Source organism: Osmerus mordax, chromosome 6 (assembly GCF_038355195.1).
Source record: "Osmerus mordax isolate fOsmMor3 chromosome 6, fOsmMor3.pri, whole genome shotgun sequence".
Taxonomy (NCBI): domain Eukaryota; kingdom Metazoa; phylum Chordata; class Actinopteri; order Osmeriformes; family Osmeridae; genus Osmerus; species Osmerus mordax.
In genome coordinates this window covers 13,897,197-13,918,763 of record NC_090055.1, presented here as the reverse complement: position 1 = coordinate 13,918,763, position 21,567 = coordinate 13,897,197, and the positions used below count along the sequence as shown (strand labels likewise).

The 21,567-nt window shown below is 43.3% G+C and overlaps 1 protein-coding gene across 2 annotated transcripts in view; it reads right to left on the bottom strand.

Moving 5' to 3' along the window:
* Positions 1 to 20,079, bottom strand: part of LOC136944564 (exostosin-1b-like) — a 51,256-nt gene extending 31,177 nt beyond the window's left edge. For both annotated transcript variants that reach the window (XM_067238374.1, XM_067238375.1), the window contains exon 1: positions 18,305 to 20,079. In XM_067238374.1, the coding sequence (XP_067094475.1) occupies positions 18,305 to 19,245 (941 nt within the window). In that variant the 5' untranslated portion in view covers positions 19,246 to 20,079. The remainder of the gene's footprint in view (positions 1 to 18,304) is intronic.
* Between the last annotated feature and the right edge of the window lie 1,488 nt (positions 20,080 to 21,567).

Genomic DNA, 21,567 nt, shown 5'->3' with positions numbered 1-21,567 from the left:
TAGAGGGGAACATCGATAAGAGAATCGATAAGGAATCGAATCGATAAGCAGGAATTGATAAGGAGTCAGAATCGTTAAAATCTTATCAATACGCATCCCTAGTGGTGGTGTCCTCTCTTGTGTAGGCTCCTGTAGAGGTATCAGATGCAGGCGGTTGAGTCTCACCACCCCGAGGTAAATCCACCAAATAAGATCTCGGAGTAGAGTGGTTCTGAATCACAGTTCCAGACGTCTTAGCGTCGGTGACCCATACAAGTTCTCCTGGTGATAAGACACTGTGCGTTTTTGCACGGTGACGCCTGTTGTAGTGTGCAGCATCTGACATCCTCCTTTTCCTTCTGAGCCAGTGAGTGGCTGTCAGGCAGTGTAGGGTCCAGATGAGAGGGAACAGTTGGCACCGTGGTGCGTAAACGTCGGCCCATGAGAAGCTGAGCCGGGCTATATCCATTCTGAAGAGGACTGGGTCTATATCCGAGTAGAGCCAGGTAGGGGTCATCTGCCTTCTTTAAAAGGTTTTTCACCGTCTGGACCGCCCGTTCCGCTTCACCGTTACTTTGCGGGAATCTTGGGCTGCTGGTGACATGTCTTAATCTGTATGCAGCCGCAAACAAGGCGAAGGCCTGTCCAGAAATCTGAGGTCCATTATCTGACATCATCACCTCCGGGATGCCATGGCGAGCGAAGATCGACTTTAGATGAGTGATGTCGGTGGACCTGGTGTGAGATAAGAGTGCAATCTCAATATATCTCGAGAAGTAGTCGACGACAAGTAAGTACGTCTTACCTAACAGTTCAAAGAGGTCCGCCCCAACCTTTGCCATAGTCGATCAGGGTGCTCTGAGGGCATGAGCAGCTCATTGTGATTGTGTCTCTCTTGTATGCATGTTCTGCATTTGAGTACCATGTCGTTTATCTGCTGACCAAGTCCCGGCCACCATACAGACTGGCACGCACGTGCTTTACATTTCACGACACCTTGGTGTCCTGCATGCAGCCTGGCTAGCACATCGTTCCGCAGTGTTGCAGGTATTACCAGCCGTGAGTCTTTTAGGAGCAACCCGTCTTCCACTGTGAGTGTGGCTCGCTCTAGCCAGTAGTTTTTCAGCACCGATTCCTGTTTGACATGCGCTGGCCATCCTTCATTGCACAGCATCATGACCCGTGAGCAGACACTGTCAGCTTTAAGCTGCTCTTTCAGATTTTCTATGTATGAGGGACTGGCAGGCAAATTTCCCATGATACAGTCCACATATATGTTTGTGCTCTCCATCAGTTTGTTTTCATCTGGGGAAATGCTCGCTGTCACAGGCGAGCGTGACAGCGTGTCAGCTGTCCAGAGTGACTTCCCTGGCGCATGTATGATTGTATATGAGTAGCGCATGAGCCTCATTCTAAAGCGCTGAATTCTTGGCTCCCAGTAGGCTCGGAAGAGTTTTATGGTCGGTCTCCAGGATGAAATGCTTTCCGAGGAGGAAATCCCATGAGACCCAGAGCCTCCTTTTCAACTTGTGCATAGCGTTGTTCAGTTGGAGATGCATAAGCCACAGGACGCCATTCACCGTCCACCTTCTGGAGAATAACGTCTCCCAAGCCATACGAAGATGCATTTGCTGATACTTTAGTGTGTCTGTTTGGGTCATACATGGCGAGCATTGGAGGAGAAGCAAGTGCTTCCTTCAGCTCCTTAAAGGCCATTACCTGGTCCGTGTCCCACACCCAGCAGTTCTTTTCCGAGAGGAGATCACGGAGTGCTTTGTACTTTTCAGCCAGCTGAGGAATGAATTTTCCTAACTGGTTAACCATGCCGAGAAAGCTCCTCATCTCCGTCACATTTGTGGGCTCCGTCATCTCCGTGAGAGCCTCTGTCTTCTTCGGATCAAGCTGGATGCCCGTGACTGAGATGATGTGGCCCAAAAAGGCCATCTCGCTCTTGGAGAGTTCACACTTTCCCACATTCAGGGTGATGCCTGCTTTCTCCACTCTTTGCAGCACAGCATAGAGTCGAGTGTCATGCTTGTCTTGGTCCCGCCCCCACACTAGTAAGTCATCGATGTGGCAGACCACACCCTCCAACCCCTCTTATGACTTCCGCCATCATGCACTGAAAGTGTTCGGGTGCAGACTTGATGCCAAAGGGAAGGCGATTTAAGTGGAACCGCCCGAAGGGTGTTATGAACATGTACATGGCTGACTCTTTAGCTAAGGGGACCTGCCAGAACCCCATGTTGGCATCCAATTTACTGAACACTTTTGCTCCGGCAAGCCTTCCGAGGGACTGATCCACAGACGGCAGAATATACTTTTCCCGGCACACAAACTCATTCAAGCCGGTATAGTCCACACACAGTCTCAGGCGTGGACTGTTTTTCTTTGGTACGACCACCATACCGGCACACCAGTCTGTTGGCTCCTCCACACGGCTGATGACGCCCAGCTCTTCCATTCGCTGGAGCTCTTCCTTGACTTTCCCTACCAGCAGCAGGGGAATTCTCCTTGGGGTTTTCAGTGAGAAAGGCACAGCGTTTGGTTTAAGTTTGATGTGATATGCCCGTTTCACCTCACCTAGCCCACTGCACAGTCTAGGGTATGTCGACTTGAGTGTCCAAATCTACGCTGTCAACACTTTTGAGCAGGCCAAGGGCTGTAATGGCTGGAAATCCAAGCAAGGGCGTGCTCAGTTTTTTGACCCAATAAACCTTCTGCACGGTCTGCTTGCCTCCACTCCTCAGCTGCAGTCTGGCGAACCCTGACACATCCAGCGGAATCTGTCCCGGACCAAGCAAGGGTCTCTCTGCCTTCTGGAGAACAGGCTGCTGTGTATCGGAAAATATGCTGTTTATATCAGTCTGTGACACAGCAGTGACATCCTCTCCGGTGTCGAGTTTGAACCTGATTGTGGTGTTCATTATTCTTATGTTAGTGGACCATGCAGCTTTGTCGGACGTCACAGAACCCAGGAAGAAACTTTCATCCTCCACCTCCGTCTCAATACCGTCCACGTTTTCGCCTGCACGACAGACACGCTGAAAATGACCTTTTTCCCCACATGAATGACACTTTGCATCGTTGGCAGGGCACTCATGTCTAGGATGAGGTGGGCCACCACATTTGCACTGGGAGCTGTGTGGATGTCTACTCTGGCTGTGTGTGTGGCTTTGCTCCATCACTTTTGTATTTGTTGAATTTGTGCGTCTCTCTTTGCCTTCTGACTTCAAACACACTGTCCACAGTGGCAGCATACATCTGCACTACACTACTGGCATCACTCCTCAGTGTGTTTTGTTGCTTTTTTATCTCCTCTGTCTTGCCATGTTAATGAATTTTTCCAGGTTTAAATCCTTCTTTATTTGCATACGCTCGGAGAGCTTTGTATCAGAAAGTCCCACTACAATCCTATCTCTGATTAGCTCGTCATGCAATGTCCCATAATTGCAGTACTCTGCTAATGCATGTAGGGCAGTTACAAAAACGTCAACTGTTTCATTTGCTTCCTGTTTGCGCATGTTAAAACACGCGCGCTCATATACGATGTTCTTTCTAACAATTAAGAAAGACTCAAATCCGTCTCTCACTTTTGCGTATACCTGCTGGTCTGCAGCACTTAGTTTTAAGCCTCTCAAGACGTCATCTGCGTCGTCTCCCATGCAGTATATCAAGGTATTCACCTGGTGGACTTCGGAGCTTGCAGACAGGTTACTTGCCTGACGGAATCTCTCAAATCTCTGAATCCATTTTGTCCAGTCGTTCAGCTTGGAAAAATCAAAGGGCTCCGGCGGCTGGATGTTAAACGTAGCGCTGGGAGTGTTAGCCGCCATGCTAGCTGCTTCCCGGTCTTGCTCGTTATCGCTCATCTAACTTCACCGAACACTTCTTCCGAACTATTACCTACGTCCCTACAGTTACACAACTTTTAAATATCCTGCTTTAGCTACACAGCACTTCTGACACCATGTCAAGTTTGCTTAATAATGCGCGTGAGACAGACTGTGTACTAAGGTTGACATGTTTATTCAGTTGCTCACCCGGTAACTGACCCCCACCCCCGACATTCACTCCCTCATCCTATTGGTCCCCAGTCTACCAACATAGGGCTCCCTATTGGTTAAACCTACATGTCAATCAACTATTATGAGTAACATTGAACAACACCACAGTTACAGTAGTTTCTAATCTGAAATTGCTCATTAAAGAAATCTAGTTCCCACATTATCTATTTTAATGCACAAAAGCAAGTGAAATATTCGCACTGTAGAGCCCTGCCGTGCACCTGAAGTAAATCTGCACTGTCATGTTGTCAAGATGACACAACACACAGCATTTAAGTGGAGACAGTTGCAAAAACAGCAAGACCCGTAATCAACCAACTGAAGAGGGAAACCAGGAGACCCAGCCTCTGGGGATCTACACATGGACCTGCAGCAAAGCCAGTTTCCAGACTGCTCCAACATCCATTATTACCCATCTCCATTCCTTCATCCAGCCATCCTTTCATCCAGGGCTGAGAGGTTACACAGATCTGGAAACAGCACATCACCAGGGCTTAGCCAGAACCCAGGATTAAAACAAGCTAGTCTATAAATATACCACAGAGACTAACCCCCTCTCCCCTCCCCTCCCACTTCAAGCAGAAGCTCTTAATTGGACACAAGCTGTGAGAGCTTTCACTTTCAGGATAACATTGGACTGGCTCTGCTTCATGGCAGTTCACTTTATTTGGCTGTATTTTTCCAAGGTAGTGGCAGCTTCACTGCTGAACTGGAGCTTGCAAATGAACAGAGAGAAAGGAGTGACGATAAGCTCTAGAGTAATTCACATTGCTGAAGTCCTTCATTTTTTCAATAAAGACATTCCAGATATTTCGAAATAGATAGTTATTTGATGACAGTGGAGATAATAGCACCACCTGCATGTAGATATTATCATATCGTATTTCTAAAAAACTATCCAAAGCTCCTGGCAACCACAGCAAAGGAAAATGAATGATTTATTAGACCCAATTCTGTTAAACTTACAATTATGTTGTTCTTGATTTTCAAATGAGGACAGTTGCTACTCAGTGCATGTGGATATTATAATGGCCACTTGTAATGTTCTATTTCCTCAACATACGATAGATAATTTATCGAACCCGATTTCCTATAGATTCCCGGAATCCCCAAAGCTCCCTGTTTGACATGTAGATGTGTAACTCAAATCTCATCTCGTGTAGATGCCGAGCTCGTCGAAATCCTTCAGGAATGCCTGGGCCTAGTGTAGAGGAGTCTGAGTAAATTACCAGCCAGCCTAGTAATGCAACCATAGAGCCAGCCTCGTCCTGCAGCTATACAGCCAGCCTAGTAATGCAGCCATACAGCCAGCCTGGCCCTGCAGCTATACAGCCAGCCTAGCCCCGCAATTATACTGCCAGCCTGGCCCTACAGCTATACAGTCAGCCTAGTCCTGCAGCTATACATACAGCCTAGTCCTGCAGCTACACAGCATATTGACTGGCCTGTGCCACAATATAGGCCTAGTTATTTCATAGCTCTGAATATCTATTTACATTTACATTTAGTCATTTAGCAGACGGTCTTATGCAGAGCGACTTACAGTAAGTACAGGGACATTCCCCCCGAGGCAAGTAGGGTGAAGTGCCTTGCCCAAGGACACAACGTCATTTGGTTGGCATAGCAACCTTGGAATCGAACTAGCAACCTTCTGATTACTAGCCCGATTCCCTAACCACTCAGCCATCTGACTCCCATATTATTTTGGCACAAATAATTTTTTCTTAATTACTTAAGCTCTCTAGTCAAGTTCAGTTCCACTTGTTTGCAAACTTAGTGTGACAAGAGTAAGAGTTGCATCTTACTGATCCCTCTGGATTTCAGGCACTGTGTGTGTCAAGGAAATCATTCATTACAATGTACGTGGTATAGGCCTAAGCATGAGAGGGTGCATTCAGGCTATTCACAACTTCCTTGCTGTCAGTGAGAGAGGATAAATGGGATTTGTTCCACAATGGGCCATAGCCAGGGAGAAAAACATTTACTTCCACCTAGTTAAACTACAGACTGCACTGTCTGACCCACTCCCAGTCAGTCCCTACCCAGCAAACTCAGCCTGATAGAACATACCGCATGGGCCGTACCGCGGCATGACCACATAAATAATCTGGGGAGATTTTATAAGAGGCCATGTCTATCTAGTGCCGCAATGGAGCGATAGAACATTGCAGGAAACTCTAGCTACTCTATTGATTACTGAATTGAGCCACAATGGTAAATTTACAACATTTATATTGCACTTTTCTACCTAAACAGCACTCAAAGCGCTTTACATGTTTTGCCTCTCAATCACCCATTCCCACTCATCAAGGCACTAGCCTGCCCATCGGGAGCAACTTGGGGTTCGGTGTCTTGCTCAAGGACACTTCAGCACATGACCTGGAGGAGTCAGGGATCGAACCGCCAACCTTGCGTTTCACAGACGACGATAATGAATGATGAAGAAGACGTCCTTCAGAACCTAAACACATTTAGAAAAACCCTTAATCCAGAAATAGGTGCTTTCTGCACCATTGTCACTTTGGATGTGCATTTGCAAATGTAAAATGTAATGTGCCTGGATGAGAACGTGAACCAACGCCTAAGCTCGGTTCCCTCGATTAGTGTTGTGAAACAACCTTACTAAGGATTGGGAGACATTTAAACTTATTAGACTGGCTAATGTGGCTAGCACGATGTGAAGGGGTCATTAGTATGGGTGTCATGATACCAAAAATTCAGTAGTCGGTGCCAATACCTTCTTTGAGAAAGAAGTGGCTGACATTAGCAGTCGGTTCCCTGAACCCACCTTTCCTACCCACTCACCCTCTATGACTGACCCAACTAAATGTCTAAACGCTTTCTCTCCCTTGTCCGAGGCAGAAATCTCTGACCTCATTCTCTCTCATCGCCCCTCAAAACCCTCCAGTAACCCAGCTGTCCTCCAGAACTACAGACCGGTATCACTACTACCCTTCTTTTCTAAAACAATTGAACGCGCTGTATCTAACCAACTGTCAAACTTCCTCTCTCAGAACAACCTGCTTGACCCCAACCAATCGGGCTTCAAGACTGGCCACTCCACAGAAACTGCCCTCCTTTTCAGTCACCACGGCCCTCCAGTCTGCCAAAGCGGCTTCGAGGTCATCCGTCATCATTCTGCTGGACATTTCTGCAGCGTTTGATACGGTTAACCATAAAATCCTGCTGGCCAGACTTTCTGAGATGGGCATCACTGGCACTGCACTTCAGTGGATCTCATCCTAGTGGCAAAGTGTCAGGCCCCCGCCAGCTCTCCACTGGTGTCCCACAGGGATCCGTCCTTGGACCCCTCCTCTTCTCCCTCTACACCACCTCGCTTGGACCAATCATCACCTCCCATGGCTTCTCCTACCACTGCTATGCTGACGACACGCAGCTGTACCTGTCGTTCCTCCCGACTGATCCGGGGATCTCAGCTAGGATCGAGGCCTGCCTCACAGACATCTCCGCCTGGATGACCGAGCACCACCTCCAGCTGAACCTAGCCAAAACAGAACTCCTCATCATCCCGGCCAAACCCTCCATCTCCCACGATCTCTCAATAACCCTGGGATTGGCGACGGTGACCCCTTCATCCTCTGCCAGGAACCTCGGGGTGACCATGGATGACGAGCTCTCCCTCACAGCCCACATTGCTGCGGTCTCCCGGTTGTGTAGATTCACCCTCTACAACATCCGGAAGATCAGGAGATACCTATCTGAGCATTCCACCCAGCTGCTAGTCCAAGCACTTGTCCTCTCAAAGTTGGACTACTGCAACTCGCTGCTCGCCGGTCTCCCAGCATGCACAACCCGCCCTCTACGGGAGGACTCAGAATGCGGCGGCCCGTCTGGTCTTCAATCTACCCAGACGCTCCCATGTTACCCTGCTCCTCATCTCCCTCCACTGGCTTCCAATCACGGCCCGTATCAGATTCAAGACTCTGGTACTGACCTTCCGAGCGGTGAACGGGACTGCACCCGACTACATCAAGTCTCTCCTCCAGCCTTAAACCCCCCCCCCCGCCACCTACGGTCTTCTTCTGACAACCGTCTGGTGGTCCCACCGCTCAAGAGCACCCGGTCCCCACACAAGCTCTTCTCCTGTCTGGGCCCCCAATGGTGGAATCAACTCCAAACCTCCATCAGGGACACTGACTGTCTCCCACCTTCAAGAAAAGGCTCAAGACGCACTTGTTCCGGGAGTACAACGGCACTTAGGAATGCTTGGCTGGACCTGATGTTAGTTTCCTCCAGGATCACAATGACTCGTATTGAGAGACTTGTTGCTCTTGTTGGTTAGTTGTAACGGTTTCAGATTCTTGTACTCGCTGTGAAATATTTTTACTGTTGATTGTTTTTTCTATAGGTAAACTCTTGCACTCTTGTGGGGAGTTTCATGTTGTTAAACTGTAACTTGTTTAACTGAATGCTCTTATGGTTCTTCCCTTTGGCACTTATTTGGTTTTCCACAATGTATGCTTCATGTTTTGGCTGCTCGCAATGTTTGGGGCTATCTCGTTGTTATGATCAGTGACCTATGCTCTTTTGTAAAGCTCTCTCTTGGAAGTCGCTTTGGATAAAAGCGTCTGCTATATGCATAAAAGTAAATTTAAATACCAGTAAAATAACACGATTCTCAATGCCGATTTCGATACCACGTAAAAAAAAAGTTTGTTCTAAGATTCCATGTACTTGAACTTCTTTATTAACCCGTAAAGGAGTAGCGTCGCACATATGTGATCGTTCAAATGCGGGTCTCACATATGCGATTTCGAACATTCCAACTGAATATTTTCCTATAGACAAAAACGCTTTAGTATGGCTTCAAAATGTACTAATGAGAAGGCTAACAAGTAACACTAGCATGGTAGTAGCATTGCTACGAGTATTATGCTAGCTAATTTAGCCCGGAAGCTAATGAAAGCTAGCTAGCTACCGTTTCGGATAAATAACTTGCGCTGAGTGGACCGTTTAGTATAATATTTAGAACTCACGTCTAAAATACTTGAAAAATATCTAAATGTCATAACAATATATAAAAACATGTGCAATATAGCAAAGAACAACATAATAAAGTGCAATTAATGCTTATAGTGCAACAAGTACTGGAACACTGAAGCGTATGCTGCCCCCATCAGTTCCGGAAGAGGCGCAGCACCGATGCTGCTAACACTGGCATCGTCGCTAACGGTGCCTACGGTGCTTCAAAAAATGGGCATCGTCGGTGATTTGTCATTTTAGAACCGGAAGGAGTCTCATATTTCATCTTCCTCCTCCGTCTCAATACTGTCCACGTTTTCGCCTGCACGACAGACACGCTGAAAATGACCTTTTTGTGAACTGATGATAAAACTACACATTTGTATTATTTGTTAAAAGCACACCTATTTTGATCAATAAATCATCATTTGAGCAGCCAATATTTTGCCAGAAAGGCCATGCAGGATAACTGTACAAAAACCTCAGCATTCATCCCAAACAGAGAGCCTGGGGCTAAGACTCTTCGCTGAGTAGTTTACAGTCAGCACACTGAACACACAGATATTGGAGATGTGACGTAAGCATGAGAAAGGAAATGGTCTCCTGCACACTATATGGACCCTCCAAAAACCAGGTCAGCCCCTTCAATCTCCTCCTAAAAGATGCACAGATTTTGCACACGTAAAACTAAAAACACCAACAATCACCGAGACACATTGGAGTAAGACGTGGATCACACCCCTTTGGGTGTGTAGGAAGTACTGGCTGGAAGGAGAGCTGAACTTGCAGGGATAATCGTGCAATAGTGCGAGTTAGGGCTGAACGAATAATTGCATTTGCGATTATATCGTGATGTGACAAAACAAGATTTTGTAATTGCAAAGGCTGCAATTTTACTTTGGTGCACGTTACATTTTAAATTGACCTGTACGATGGCCTCAGGCTCAACAGAACCTGACACTACAGAGACTTTGTCCATTTTGCCTTTAAAAAAAGATGCTGCGCAGTGTCAAGTATGTTGCAAAACCTGCCTGGCTAACGTTGCTACCTCAAGGGGCAACACCACAAATCTAATTTGGCCCTAAAAAAACACCACAAAGCCGATGCATAACTAAAATGCTGAACACCAGTGTGTCAAATAAGCCAAATAACACCCGACAGGATCACTGATCGAAATGTTTCAAAGCCTAACTCCATTCATGTACGAAATTACTCAAGCAGTAACATCGTTTATCACGAAAGATATGATGCCCCTCGGGGATATACAGTAGAATCACTATGGCTGTCAGTGCCATACTGTTTCTGTTAGGCTACTGACTGGATCAGAAATGTTCAGACAGTGTTTCTTTTCCTTTTAAGATTTAACATTTAAAGTTATCCATGAATAAAAACACAACAGCGCAAGTACAGAAAAGCACTTTCTGCTCACTCAGTCAGGCAGTGACAAACAGGGCAGAGGATAGGATACTAGCTAGCACTAACTTTAGCTAGCTACAGTAGCACTACTACTAGTAGCCAGCAAACTCGGGCTGTTCATTTAAATTGTTTGTGCTTTGTGCATTTTCAGGGTTTCTGCAGGTTTCAGTAAGTCAAATTTAAGACCTTTTAAGACCATAAAGATCGAAATTTAAGACCTACACAACGCATTACCAAAATTCAAATCAAAGAAATTCTGAAAAAATAATTTTATTTAAATGAATTCAGTCATTGAAAAAGCATTAATTTTACACATAGGTTAATCACATTAGTAACCTTCCACACCCAACAACGTGCCAAATCCCCAAAACCTTACCCCCAAAATGAAAATAGGGTAAAACAAACTTGCCCACAAATAGAGAAAGTGTGTGAGTGAGTGTGTGACTCCAGCGCCTTCACACCCAATTGAATATTTTTTGGGCAAAGTTTGCAGCGAGCCTCGTACCTGGAGCCAACAGCGGAAATCGCTGTGATCTAGGCATGTCTCATTGAAAGTACACTTTCCCATTTTCCACACGTAGCCAAACATTAACAAACTGTGACGCAGACGTATTTCGTGGGCAGGTATTGCATTTATCACAGGATTTGTAGTTTTATCACCGCATACATACCAACACCAAGATCCCACAGAAAGAACTACAACACACCGAACCAATGTTCTGAGGGCAGCGTTCTGCTGGTTTTGTAGCAACGACTCTAGAGCTCCGCTCTGTAGGCTACGACTCAATAATTTTTTGCTACTTTATAATAACTTTCTGCGGCCAGCGTTTCTGTAAATGAACGAGGGTAAAACTTTTTTTTAGACCTGACGAGATTAAATTTAAGACCCAGGACGAAAATCTAGCCGTTTTTAAGATTTTTTAAGGCCTTAAATTTTAAGTTCAGAATTTAAGACTTTTTAAGACCCCGCGGAAACCCTGATTTTGTATTTTAGTTCTCAATGATTAATCGATTATTGATTGTTAAAGTGTTCAACTATTGGTTAAGGAAAATGCACGAAATGTGCAACCAGTGTGCGAATTACGGGGGTCTGACCCCCCGATTAAGGCTCGGACCCCCCCAAAAGAGGTTAAAACCACAGGTCGAGGGGGGGGTCGATATATCGTTCTTACCTGTAATCGTAAATATTACAATGTATTTACCATATTCATTCAATAACAGTTTGGCGATACACAGAAATGTTGACTTTATGGCAGGGAATATCACACACCTACCATAGTCAAAATTCACTCAAACAGCGCGAGTGACAAGTTCCCAATACAACTGAAGAAACACTGCGCGTGAGTGACCAGGCAGTGTGCAATACAGAAGCTGGTTGAATCACCTCAGTGTGTTAATAATAGAAACACGGTTAACCACCAACTTAAAGATAGCTATCGCTAGGTCTGTATCAAGCAAGATAGCTTCATTTTTCTGTCTCATTGCTTGTCAGAAACTGGAGAGATTTCCAACTTCCCTATTTTCTGATGAACAGTCAGATAGGTTCCTCGGGTAATTTTGTAAAGATCAACTTTTTTATTTCAGGGGGGGGGGGGGGGGGGACACCGAGTAGACCCCCTCCCGATTGTCATTGTATAATTCGCACACTGTGTGCAACCCTACTTGGCAGGGATGGACCTGTCAAGTTCTGGACCTAGGATAGCCATGTCAGCACAAACCAGACGTCAAAAGGAAGCTGATAGACCATGGGCAGTGTACAAATATACTAGGGGTGGAACGGTGCATGTATTCGTATTGAACCGTACGGTACGGGCATCACGGTTCGGTGCATGAAATTACAGAGAATACACGGTATAAAAATGAATAAAACTTGCGTGCAAATTAATTAATGTAATGCGGAACTGACTGTTAGATACTCGTGTTCTTTAGGGACATCTAATCTGTAGCTCTGATTGGCGCCGCCGTGATTCAGAGATAGGTTAGCTAGCAGCACTAAGGACGAGTATGGCGACCCACAAGAGATAGAGGACCCGCCGGCCTCTTTAAGATTGCAAGTTTGGGAAAACTTCGGTTTCCCTTTCAGTTACAGTAGTACAGGCGAGAGAGTGGTGGATAAGACAAGCACTGTGTGTCGGCGTTGTTCAGCAGTTGTGGGCAATGACGTGCAGTCTGGGTAGGCAAGGTAGGCACTGCCTACCCTGCCAAAATTCAAACGTAAATTTTTTTATTAAATCATTGTATTTCATAAACTTGTATTTGTATTTTTACTGTTTATTCTTGTGATTTATATATGCAATATGTGTCATTCCAATTGTTTAGACGTTACGATGACAAATGTAGCGTTAACGCATAATCAAATACCCCAAAAATTGTAGAATAAGCGTGCTTTTACTGTCCGTTCACTGCGGACGACAAGCGAAAAATTCACTTGCGCACTTCGATTCTTCAACATGTACGTTGAAAAGCACAACTCTGCTGTGCCTTTGCACATGTTAGGCCGTGTTCATACTTGACTTCTTTTTTACCTTCAGCGCTTTTTTACATGCAACCCTATGGGAAAAGGAAAAAAGCGTCCGCCTTTTAAAAACATTTTTGAAAGCGCAGCGTCCGACGCCTTTTTGAGTTCAATTTTCTCAACTTTTCATAAAAGCGCTGGGTGACGTCAAGCGCCTTTCTGATAGCTGACCAATCAGGACGAGGAGAGTAGGTAAGCGTGTATCTTCCCTAGTAACCTTCTTCCTTAGTTACCAGGCTATGGCTCCTCAAAACGCCAAAGCTAAAGCAAGTAATTGCATTTTATTTGCCATAGTAGCTAGCTATCAATAAGTAACCAACGTAAAATAACGGATAATAATGTATCGCTAGAATGTATGATTCCCGTTCAGGTTACAGAATTCTCGCACTGAAAGCGCTCAAAAGACGCTCAAAAAGGCGCTGAAGGCAGCGCTTTTTTCTAAAAAAAGAAGTCAAGTGTGAACACGGCCTTATGCCAGTAATCACCTACGTTACGTATCAAACATGGACCAATTAACCCTTGTGTTATCTTCGGGTCATTCTGACCCATCAGTCATTGTAACCCACCGTCGTATTGCGACAAATTTACCTCATACAAAAACAAAGTGAAGCATTTTCTTTTAACTGTCGGGCTGTCTCAGACCCCCCACATTGGAATGGTTAAAAGAAAATTATTTTTATTTGTTTTTGTATTGGCTAAAATTGGGTAAACACAACGATGGTTCGTTATGAACCTTTGGGTCATGTGACCCGATGGCAGCACGAGGGTTAAAATCAAGATATTACTGGACATTTGCGCAGCTAACGTCATTACACCAGCTACATTGTAAGCGTAATCCCCGCAAAATTCAAGTCAAAATTACAGCAGCGGAGTCTGCCGATATCACGGTGTTGAGAAATTTCTCCAAGCTCGATTTTATTGAAAAAATGAGTTAATGGCAAGAGGGAGGTCTACGCCAGACCTAGATGGACTACTGCAGCAAAAGGGACAACATTTTTTCGATTGTTTCAAACAGACTGGTATGAAGAAAAGATTGGCTATGTGGCTGTGCTAACAGTCAGCGGCTGTTAAAGTATACTATAAGTGTACTAAAAAATGGATAGTTCACTTTTAGTTCACTTTTGATATACTTTTAATAAGTATGCTTAGAAAATAGTTCACTTTTGATATACTTTTAAGAAGTATACTTAGAAATAGTTCACTTTTGATATACTTTTAAGTATGCTTTGAAAATAGTTCACTTTTGATATACTTATAAGAAGTATACTTAGAAACAAAAAATGGTATACATTTCTTCTGGAGTAGGATGTAGGCTACGTGTTCTTTAATTATACAGCAAAAACGGTCAAAATACCTTTAAAGTACATTACAAGTTACATTTTTTAGATACATCTTGTACATTCTAATTATTCATGTCTAGGAAAATATATTATGCATTGCACATTTAATCTTGTTTGTTACTGAAGCTGTAACCTTAATTACGAAGAAAAACATTTTGAAGCCCTATACTCTTATACGATACTAATAATTATCAATTGGAGTATTAATTGAAAAAACGAAAATACTTGAGAAAGAAGCAGACAGAAGGGTTGCATTATGCATTTGAAGGTTATACTGTCAAACTGACTGAAGAACAACGTGAAACTAGAGGGTACAATTTCTGGGGAAATTGTAGGGTGTGCTTGCTTGCGTCGGTTGCAGAGGGGTCAGTTTTTTAATGACATTTTTACAACTGATATTTCTGTATATTTTATATAAAAATGCATAGCCTACTTATTATTTATAAAGATTAAATAGATTTAAAAGCACAATTTGTTCTGCTCATTTACAACTCAAAATACTAAGAGTGAAGAGTAGAATGAAATAGTTGTCTTCTCATTTCCCCTGCAAGAGGGAATGGTGATCAGCAGCCTCATAATTTTATCAAAATGAATACATTTGGCAGACCGATGTAAAAATGGACCTAATATCTCTATGACTTAAACGTCATTTTAAGTTTTTCCCTTCTCGTGATATTTTCAGGCATTTAGCCTACTCATATTGCATTCATTCATTTATAAAGAACCCCCTTTGAAGCTTATTCTAACAACGACGTTACCGGCAGTAGGTATCTCAGATGGAATCGCGATTCAAATAGTAGGCTACCATCTGCTAACTGAAAATATGCCCCCAAAAACGTAAATAAACTTGACATTTATTTAGGGGAAAATCCCTCATTCATAAAATCTCAGTGGTAGCGATCATTGTCAGTAACAACGCAAAATGCGATATAGCCCTGTGTGGAGAAGCTGCCCCGGTAAATTGTACTACTACAGTAGAGTACTAGACTGTGTTCGTCTTGGTAGCGATTGCGTTGGTTGAATTAACGTTCCGTTGTACGGTTTAGGCTGAAAATAATTATTTTCATGAACAGATGGACAAAGTTTAGGCTGTGGCAATGGAGTTCAGGTTAGTAGTCACTAGTCAGATAGTTTCACCTATTGAAAGACTTTTGATTTAAGTAAGGGTAGTGCCGAACATGTTCTCTTGCCGTTTGACTTCCTACTGTAAACAGCTGTGGAGATGTTTTTGTTAGCTACTAGACTAGACTAGTGTGTCTTGCGTAGGCTACAGCGTTGCAGTGAGCTACACTGGTTTGAAACCACAGGTAAAGATAATTTCACCCACAAATCGTTTACTTGTAATCTAATGTCATAATAAATCCTACAACAAAAATGTATTTGTGAGGAATGTTTATTTTAACGATTGAAAACAGAGGCTAATGTCATGATGCTAATGCTTCAGTGAAATAGTAGACTACTGTTTCTGAAAGTAGATGTACTTCCTTAATAATATCAGCTTATATTGTACATTACACATCACAATTGTGTGTCATGTCACAAGGTAAAATGAGCAAATAGTTATCACCCAGGCCTCTTTGCTTGTGGCGTTTCTGCAGCTGCCTTGCAGTAAAGCAGTTAGCCTAGCAATCTCCCAGAAGTTAACAAGCTGCTAAACTAATGTTCTGCTAGAGGTAGTCACGCGAGTTTTCGTGACGTTAGTGATGTTAGTAGCGTCAGTGACTGTGGCTAGCAAGTTAGCCACTTTCACTAGCTTCACTTTTCGCCACATAAACTTAATTTCTACTTAAACCGTGCAACGGAACGTAAATAAAAATACAAGCAACTCAATCGCTACCAAGACGAAACTTTTGACACCTAGGTTGTCTATGTAGTCCAAATATTGATGAAGACTTAGGGGTGGGAAAATAAATAAATAATAATAAATATATATGTGAGAGAACAAAGGTTGTGCTCTTGCCGAAGGCAAGCACACATCACCTTGAGGGTTTAGGTTGGTTGAGGGGCAGTTCTATGGGCGTATGTGAAGCCCTCTGTGACATGCTTGCATGTAAAAAGGGCTATACAAATAAATTTGATTTGATTTGAAGCACACCCAATAATAGTAAAGAAAAGGTAGAAACACTTAAGTTCAAGTGTATCAAGGTATCAAGTTACTTACTGTCTGAAAAAAACGGGAATGCTTGGCTGCTGGTCCAGTTTTCTCCGCTTTTTAGGTAACCTCAAATCCTCCATTACTACCTCCTCTCCAACAAGTTAACTAACGTTACTTTCTTTGCGCTCAACTGTCTGACGAAAATGTGTCAGGTAACCATGACAACGCAGAACGACGCAAGGTGGATTCAAACAAAATCACACAAGTGTACAATTAGGAGGGGGGATTCACACACTTATGTTTTTCTTAACAAACGGAAATAAAGACATAACAAGAGACCGATCCATTGACAGGGTTCATTAATGGAGAACATATATTTTACATATTTTCTGCTGCATATTGGGGGGGACACGACACCCAAAGAATGCCTGGTTAAGCCCTTGATTGTAACCATGAGTTAAATGACTGTTACGTTTGATAAGAAGAGCTGGATTAAAGCAACATGAGACCATACGCAGGAATTAACTTCTTTCAGCTAATAATACGTGTCACTTGGCGAGGGCCCCCGTTCTTGTCAAGTGATGCAAGATCGGTGGCGTTGGAGGGGCCCCTAAACATATAAATATTATAGTAAATCATAGTAAATGGACATTTATTAAGTTTACTTCTTGAAGTACTTACATTAATTGAAAGTGCACTTGAAAGTCTTCCAAAGTATATTTTGAAGTACTTTAGGAAGTATACTTCATGAACTGAAAGTGCACTACACAGGTTACTTTAGAGTATTCAAAAGGTATACTTTGAAGTACTTTAGGAAGTATACTTCATAAACTAAAAGTGCACTACACAGGCTACTTTACAGTATTCAAAAGTAAACTTCAAATACACTATAAGTGTACTTTAAAGTGTACTAAATGACCTAAAAAGTGTTTTTTGTAAGGGTAGGCTACTGCTTGTACTGTTTACTGCGTTTACTGTTTTGACATATCTTAACAATAAATTAGGTAATCTGGCTTTCATAACTCAGTGCCGAGTCTCTTACTGACATCACCGCACGTCACTGGTTGTGGGGTATGTGAGTGGAAATACATCCAACATGCTTACGCATATAACGCATTTGGCGTGTGCTAAATGACTAAAAATATCCGACGCCATCACCCAGGTGTTCCAATCACTGGAACGAGACAAAAAAGATTGGACAAGACCACAGTGTGGGAGGTGGACCCAGTCACTCATTCAAGCACAAGGCAACCTCAAACCATGACAGATAGGCTAATCTTACATGGGCTGAAGCGTACACCAAGCAGACCATTGTCTAAACTGGGGATGACGTTGGGGTCACAGCCCCGTAGGGGTCACAGCCCCCTGGGTGTAGAGTCATACAGGGCAATAGGCATTTTTGCACGATGGGGTTGGTTCTGGGAAATGACTGTGCAAACATGGGCCAAGCAGCTTCCCCACTGGCACCACTGGCATTGTTCCCCCTAATCCTCCAAAGAGCCACAGTCAAACCCCCTGCGTGCCACAGCCCCTAGTGAAAACACCACGGGCAGGCTTTTGGGGGATGCAAAGCTCCATGACTAAACAGAGACACCAGTTTGTTTTAGTCCACTGTCAAACAACAGGAAAGTGGGCCTCCTAGACATTGAGAGGGATTTGACCCCACAGTTGCATGACATGCAACACTGGTCTTGCTTATGGTCAGTATGACACACACTCACACAAAAGGTGCACAGGCAAGGCTATGACACATTCAAGATTAAGGATCAGGTTTACACATCAATAAACCGGGATATCAAGGCTCAGTAAACAGGCAGGCAACATAATTCAGAATAATCATCTGGAATGGAATTGGAAGGGAATAGTAAAATAGTCAGACCTGCAAACATGTTTGTTGCAGAATACTCACCTGTCATACTCTGAATTGTCACGGTCACAGCGGGCATCTTTATGCTTCTGCCAGTCTTTGCCGTGTTTACATGTTGTGAGGAGCACCACATCCTCCGAGTTATGGACATGATACAATGCATTCCTTGTGTCTGACCCTATTCCTGTGAGGTACCGTTTCCCCTTAAATACAAGCATATACTTCCTGAAAGGGGGAATGGTATTATATTTTAAATAACCCCTCTCCCCTCCTGTCCTCGGATGTTCCTTTGAGAAAAGAGGAATAGACACATCAAAGTTGGGTCGGAGGTTTTCCGTGCTAATGCTGGCCTTGGCAAGCATAGCTTCGCCGATGTCAAAGCCTAAGTCTTCTGTGTAGTCAGGCCATGTCCCAGAGTACAAGTTGAAGATAATGTGGTTCTTGCCACCATTCCAAAGAGGCAAGTTTTGTATTTTTGTTTTCAGGTTGTGAACATACTGAGGTGAGAGCTGATCCCTGTCCAAAGTGTCCAAACTCAAGATGAAAAGGCAAGCCTGCCCCGGGTCAGAGGTGTAAAACCGAGAACCCTCAATGGAGGACAAAATATTTTGGTAACTCTCTGAAATTTTCTCCCCCTTCTGCTGAGGGTAAACATAAACTTTAAATTTGTTGTTTTTGCACTTAGAGAAATCAAAACAGGACTCCATTCTGCAGCCTTTCTCAGTGTAGATACCTGGCACAACATCCCTCTTTTGCCTTGGTGATATGTGAACATTGTAGTCTTCGGTCTCCAGTTGATCGAAGGGGCTGAAGGGCTGCAATGGGCCCATGTTGTGGGGCCACAGCGAGTTGGAGTGGCGGTGCTCATCACCCTGGCTTGTGCCCTCTCTGGATAACGGGACGTGTACCCCTCCAATGTAGAACAAAAGCAAGAGACATGCACCCGTGGAGAACAGAAATAAGTACCGTTTTTTGGCCTGCATGTGTCCTACGGTCAGGGTAGATGTTACCAATAAATCCGACGACTCTCGAAGTTTTACGTTTAATACTTCCAATGGAAAGGCTCCGCCATCCTCCCTCAGTCTGCAAGGGCACGTCTCTCTCCGTCTTCTGATTCCTTACCCCAATCCAACGATCGATAGAGCGCATGTGGGCGATTTTTAATGACCATCTATCTTTATCCTCGTCAATAGATTTGTTCAATAATTCTAGCCATCTGCACTGTGGGGTATCTACCTCTGCCAAATGGTCAGTGATCCAAGTTGGACCCCTTTTGTTTACCTTTCTTTCCCTAGGTTTTCATCCTCGCTTTTAGGTGTTCGAAGCACTTTCACCTAAAGACTGACTGATCTGAGTCACTCCGGGTAAAAATTAAATCTAGTAATAGACAAAATATATTTTCTTTACCTTGCTGCTAACTAGCCAAAAAGATACGTGGAGGCTGACTACTTTTTTGCAAGTGCAGAGGCACGCAATCGAGTAGAACCAACAAAGTCACAACTGAAAACATTCCACCATGTTCCACAAGACCACGTTCCCGACGATATTGAGACAAGAGATAGTTGGAAAGCACTTGTAAAATCAATGTCAAGTTCCCAATGTAGTTCAATAAAGCTATGCAGCTAGCTAGGTGTTAGCTAATCGAAAGGAATCATATGTGGCTTCACTTTGATATAGAACAGCTCTCTCGCCGTCTCGCAACCAGAGAAAAACTTAGTCTCTTTGGCCATCGAAAACCATTACTTCGCGTAACTTATTTGTGTGGCTAGGTTTGAACAACATAAAATAAAATGTCCTTTTAAATGTTCAGAAGTAGTAAGATGGTTTTCCAGTAGTTCCCACAGAGCTATTCCATCCCAAAGGTGGTCCAATCCTATGGCAGCCGCTGGTGGTGGTGATGTGACGTCCATCTCCAGCGCAAGGTGCTTCCATCAGTCTCGTCATATCCGAAACAGGCGGAGCTTCCGCAGCACCCATTCTTTTATTTTTATTTTATTTTTTTATTAGCAATTTCAACAATGTGAAATGCAATTGAGTTTACAAGATACAAAAAGTAAAAAAAACACAACAACATTTACATTAAGAGTATACATGTATCAATACAAATTAATATAACCAAAATTAACGCTAGGGGATATAAAAGTTTCTATAAATATATTTAAATTAGTACAGATTGTTACTGTTTTAATTGCCAAGGATTTCTTCCCATGAATTTATATCTATGAATATGATACTTGGCCATAATAATAATAAGATTAATTATGTATACACAAATGTTTTTTCCTGGGGGGTATTCCAGGTAGCGGGTTTAACAAACTCTGAGCCTAAACCTGAACTCTGAGTTGAGTTACTTTAAAATTGGAAACTCTGAAAACTCGGTTCCAGAAAAGCTGTTTTGAATTTGTTAACTCAACTCGGAGTACGTCAACTCTGAGTTAAGCGCGCGCATGAGAACTATGAAAAGCCAACATCAATGGAGCTCCGATACTGGGATCAACCATGGCACCCAGCAACAAAAAACCTTGTCCTACTTCACCACACTTCAGATATAAGTTTTATTTCGTGTTCAATCTGAGCACATATTACGGAGAAAAAGCAACACGGCTGTAGCAGCGTATACAATTGGCGTGGGAGACAAACTGCCAAGTCAATGCATACATTTGATGTAATAGCCAGTCCATACCGTTAATATTACAGAAGTCAAAGTGGGAGACTTAATAAAATAGCATGTTCAATGTTATATTAAATATAAAAACATACTACAAACAGGTAAGACATATTTTGCTTAAGCTATACACTTGTGATTGTAGCCTCGAAGTCACCTTGGTTTTAATCATATATCGACATGATACAAAGTAAATATCAATTGGTGCCTATTTCAACTTGTAATAGCAGTTTCCCCCAACAGAAAGCTTTTCAAATCAAATCAAATCAAAATGTATTTGTATAGCCCTTTTTACACGCAAGCATGTCGAGGGGTTCACATACGCCAATTGTGTGGAATTGTCAGTTACACTGACATTATGAGAATAATGAATATAAAAAACGATTTGCACATTCTGATCCTGTTGAACAGAGCATGGATGCAGTATACAGTGATATGTTCATTTAATGGCAGGTGAATTCTGCATGTGGAACTGTGAAATGTAATGCAATCCCATGTATTCCCAGTTACAAGTAAATGAGTTGTACAAATTGCACCTCATGAAGAATTGCCAAAAACTGACCAAGAGATGGTGTAGGCTTACTTAGGGTAGAAGAATAAAGGATAATCTTGAAAAAGATTTACTGGACCAGTTACAGGA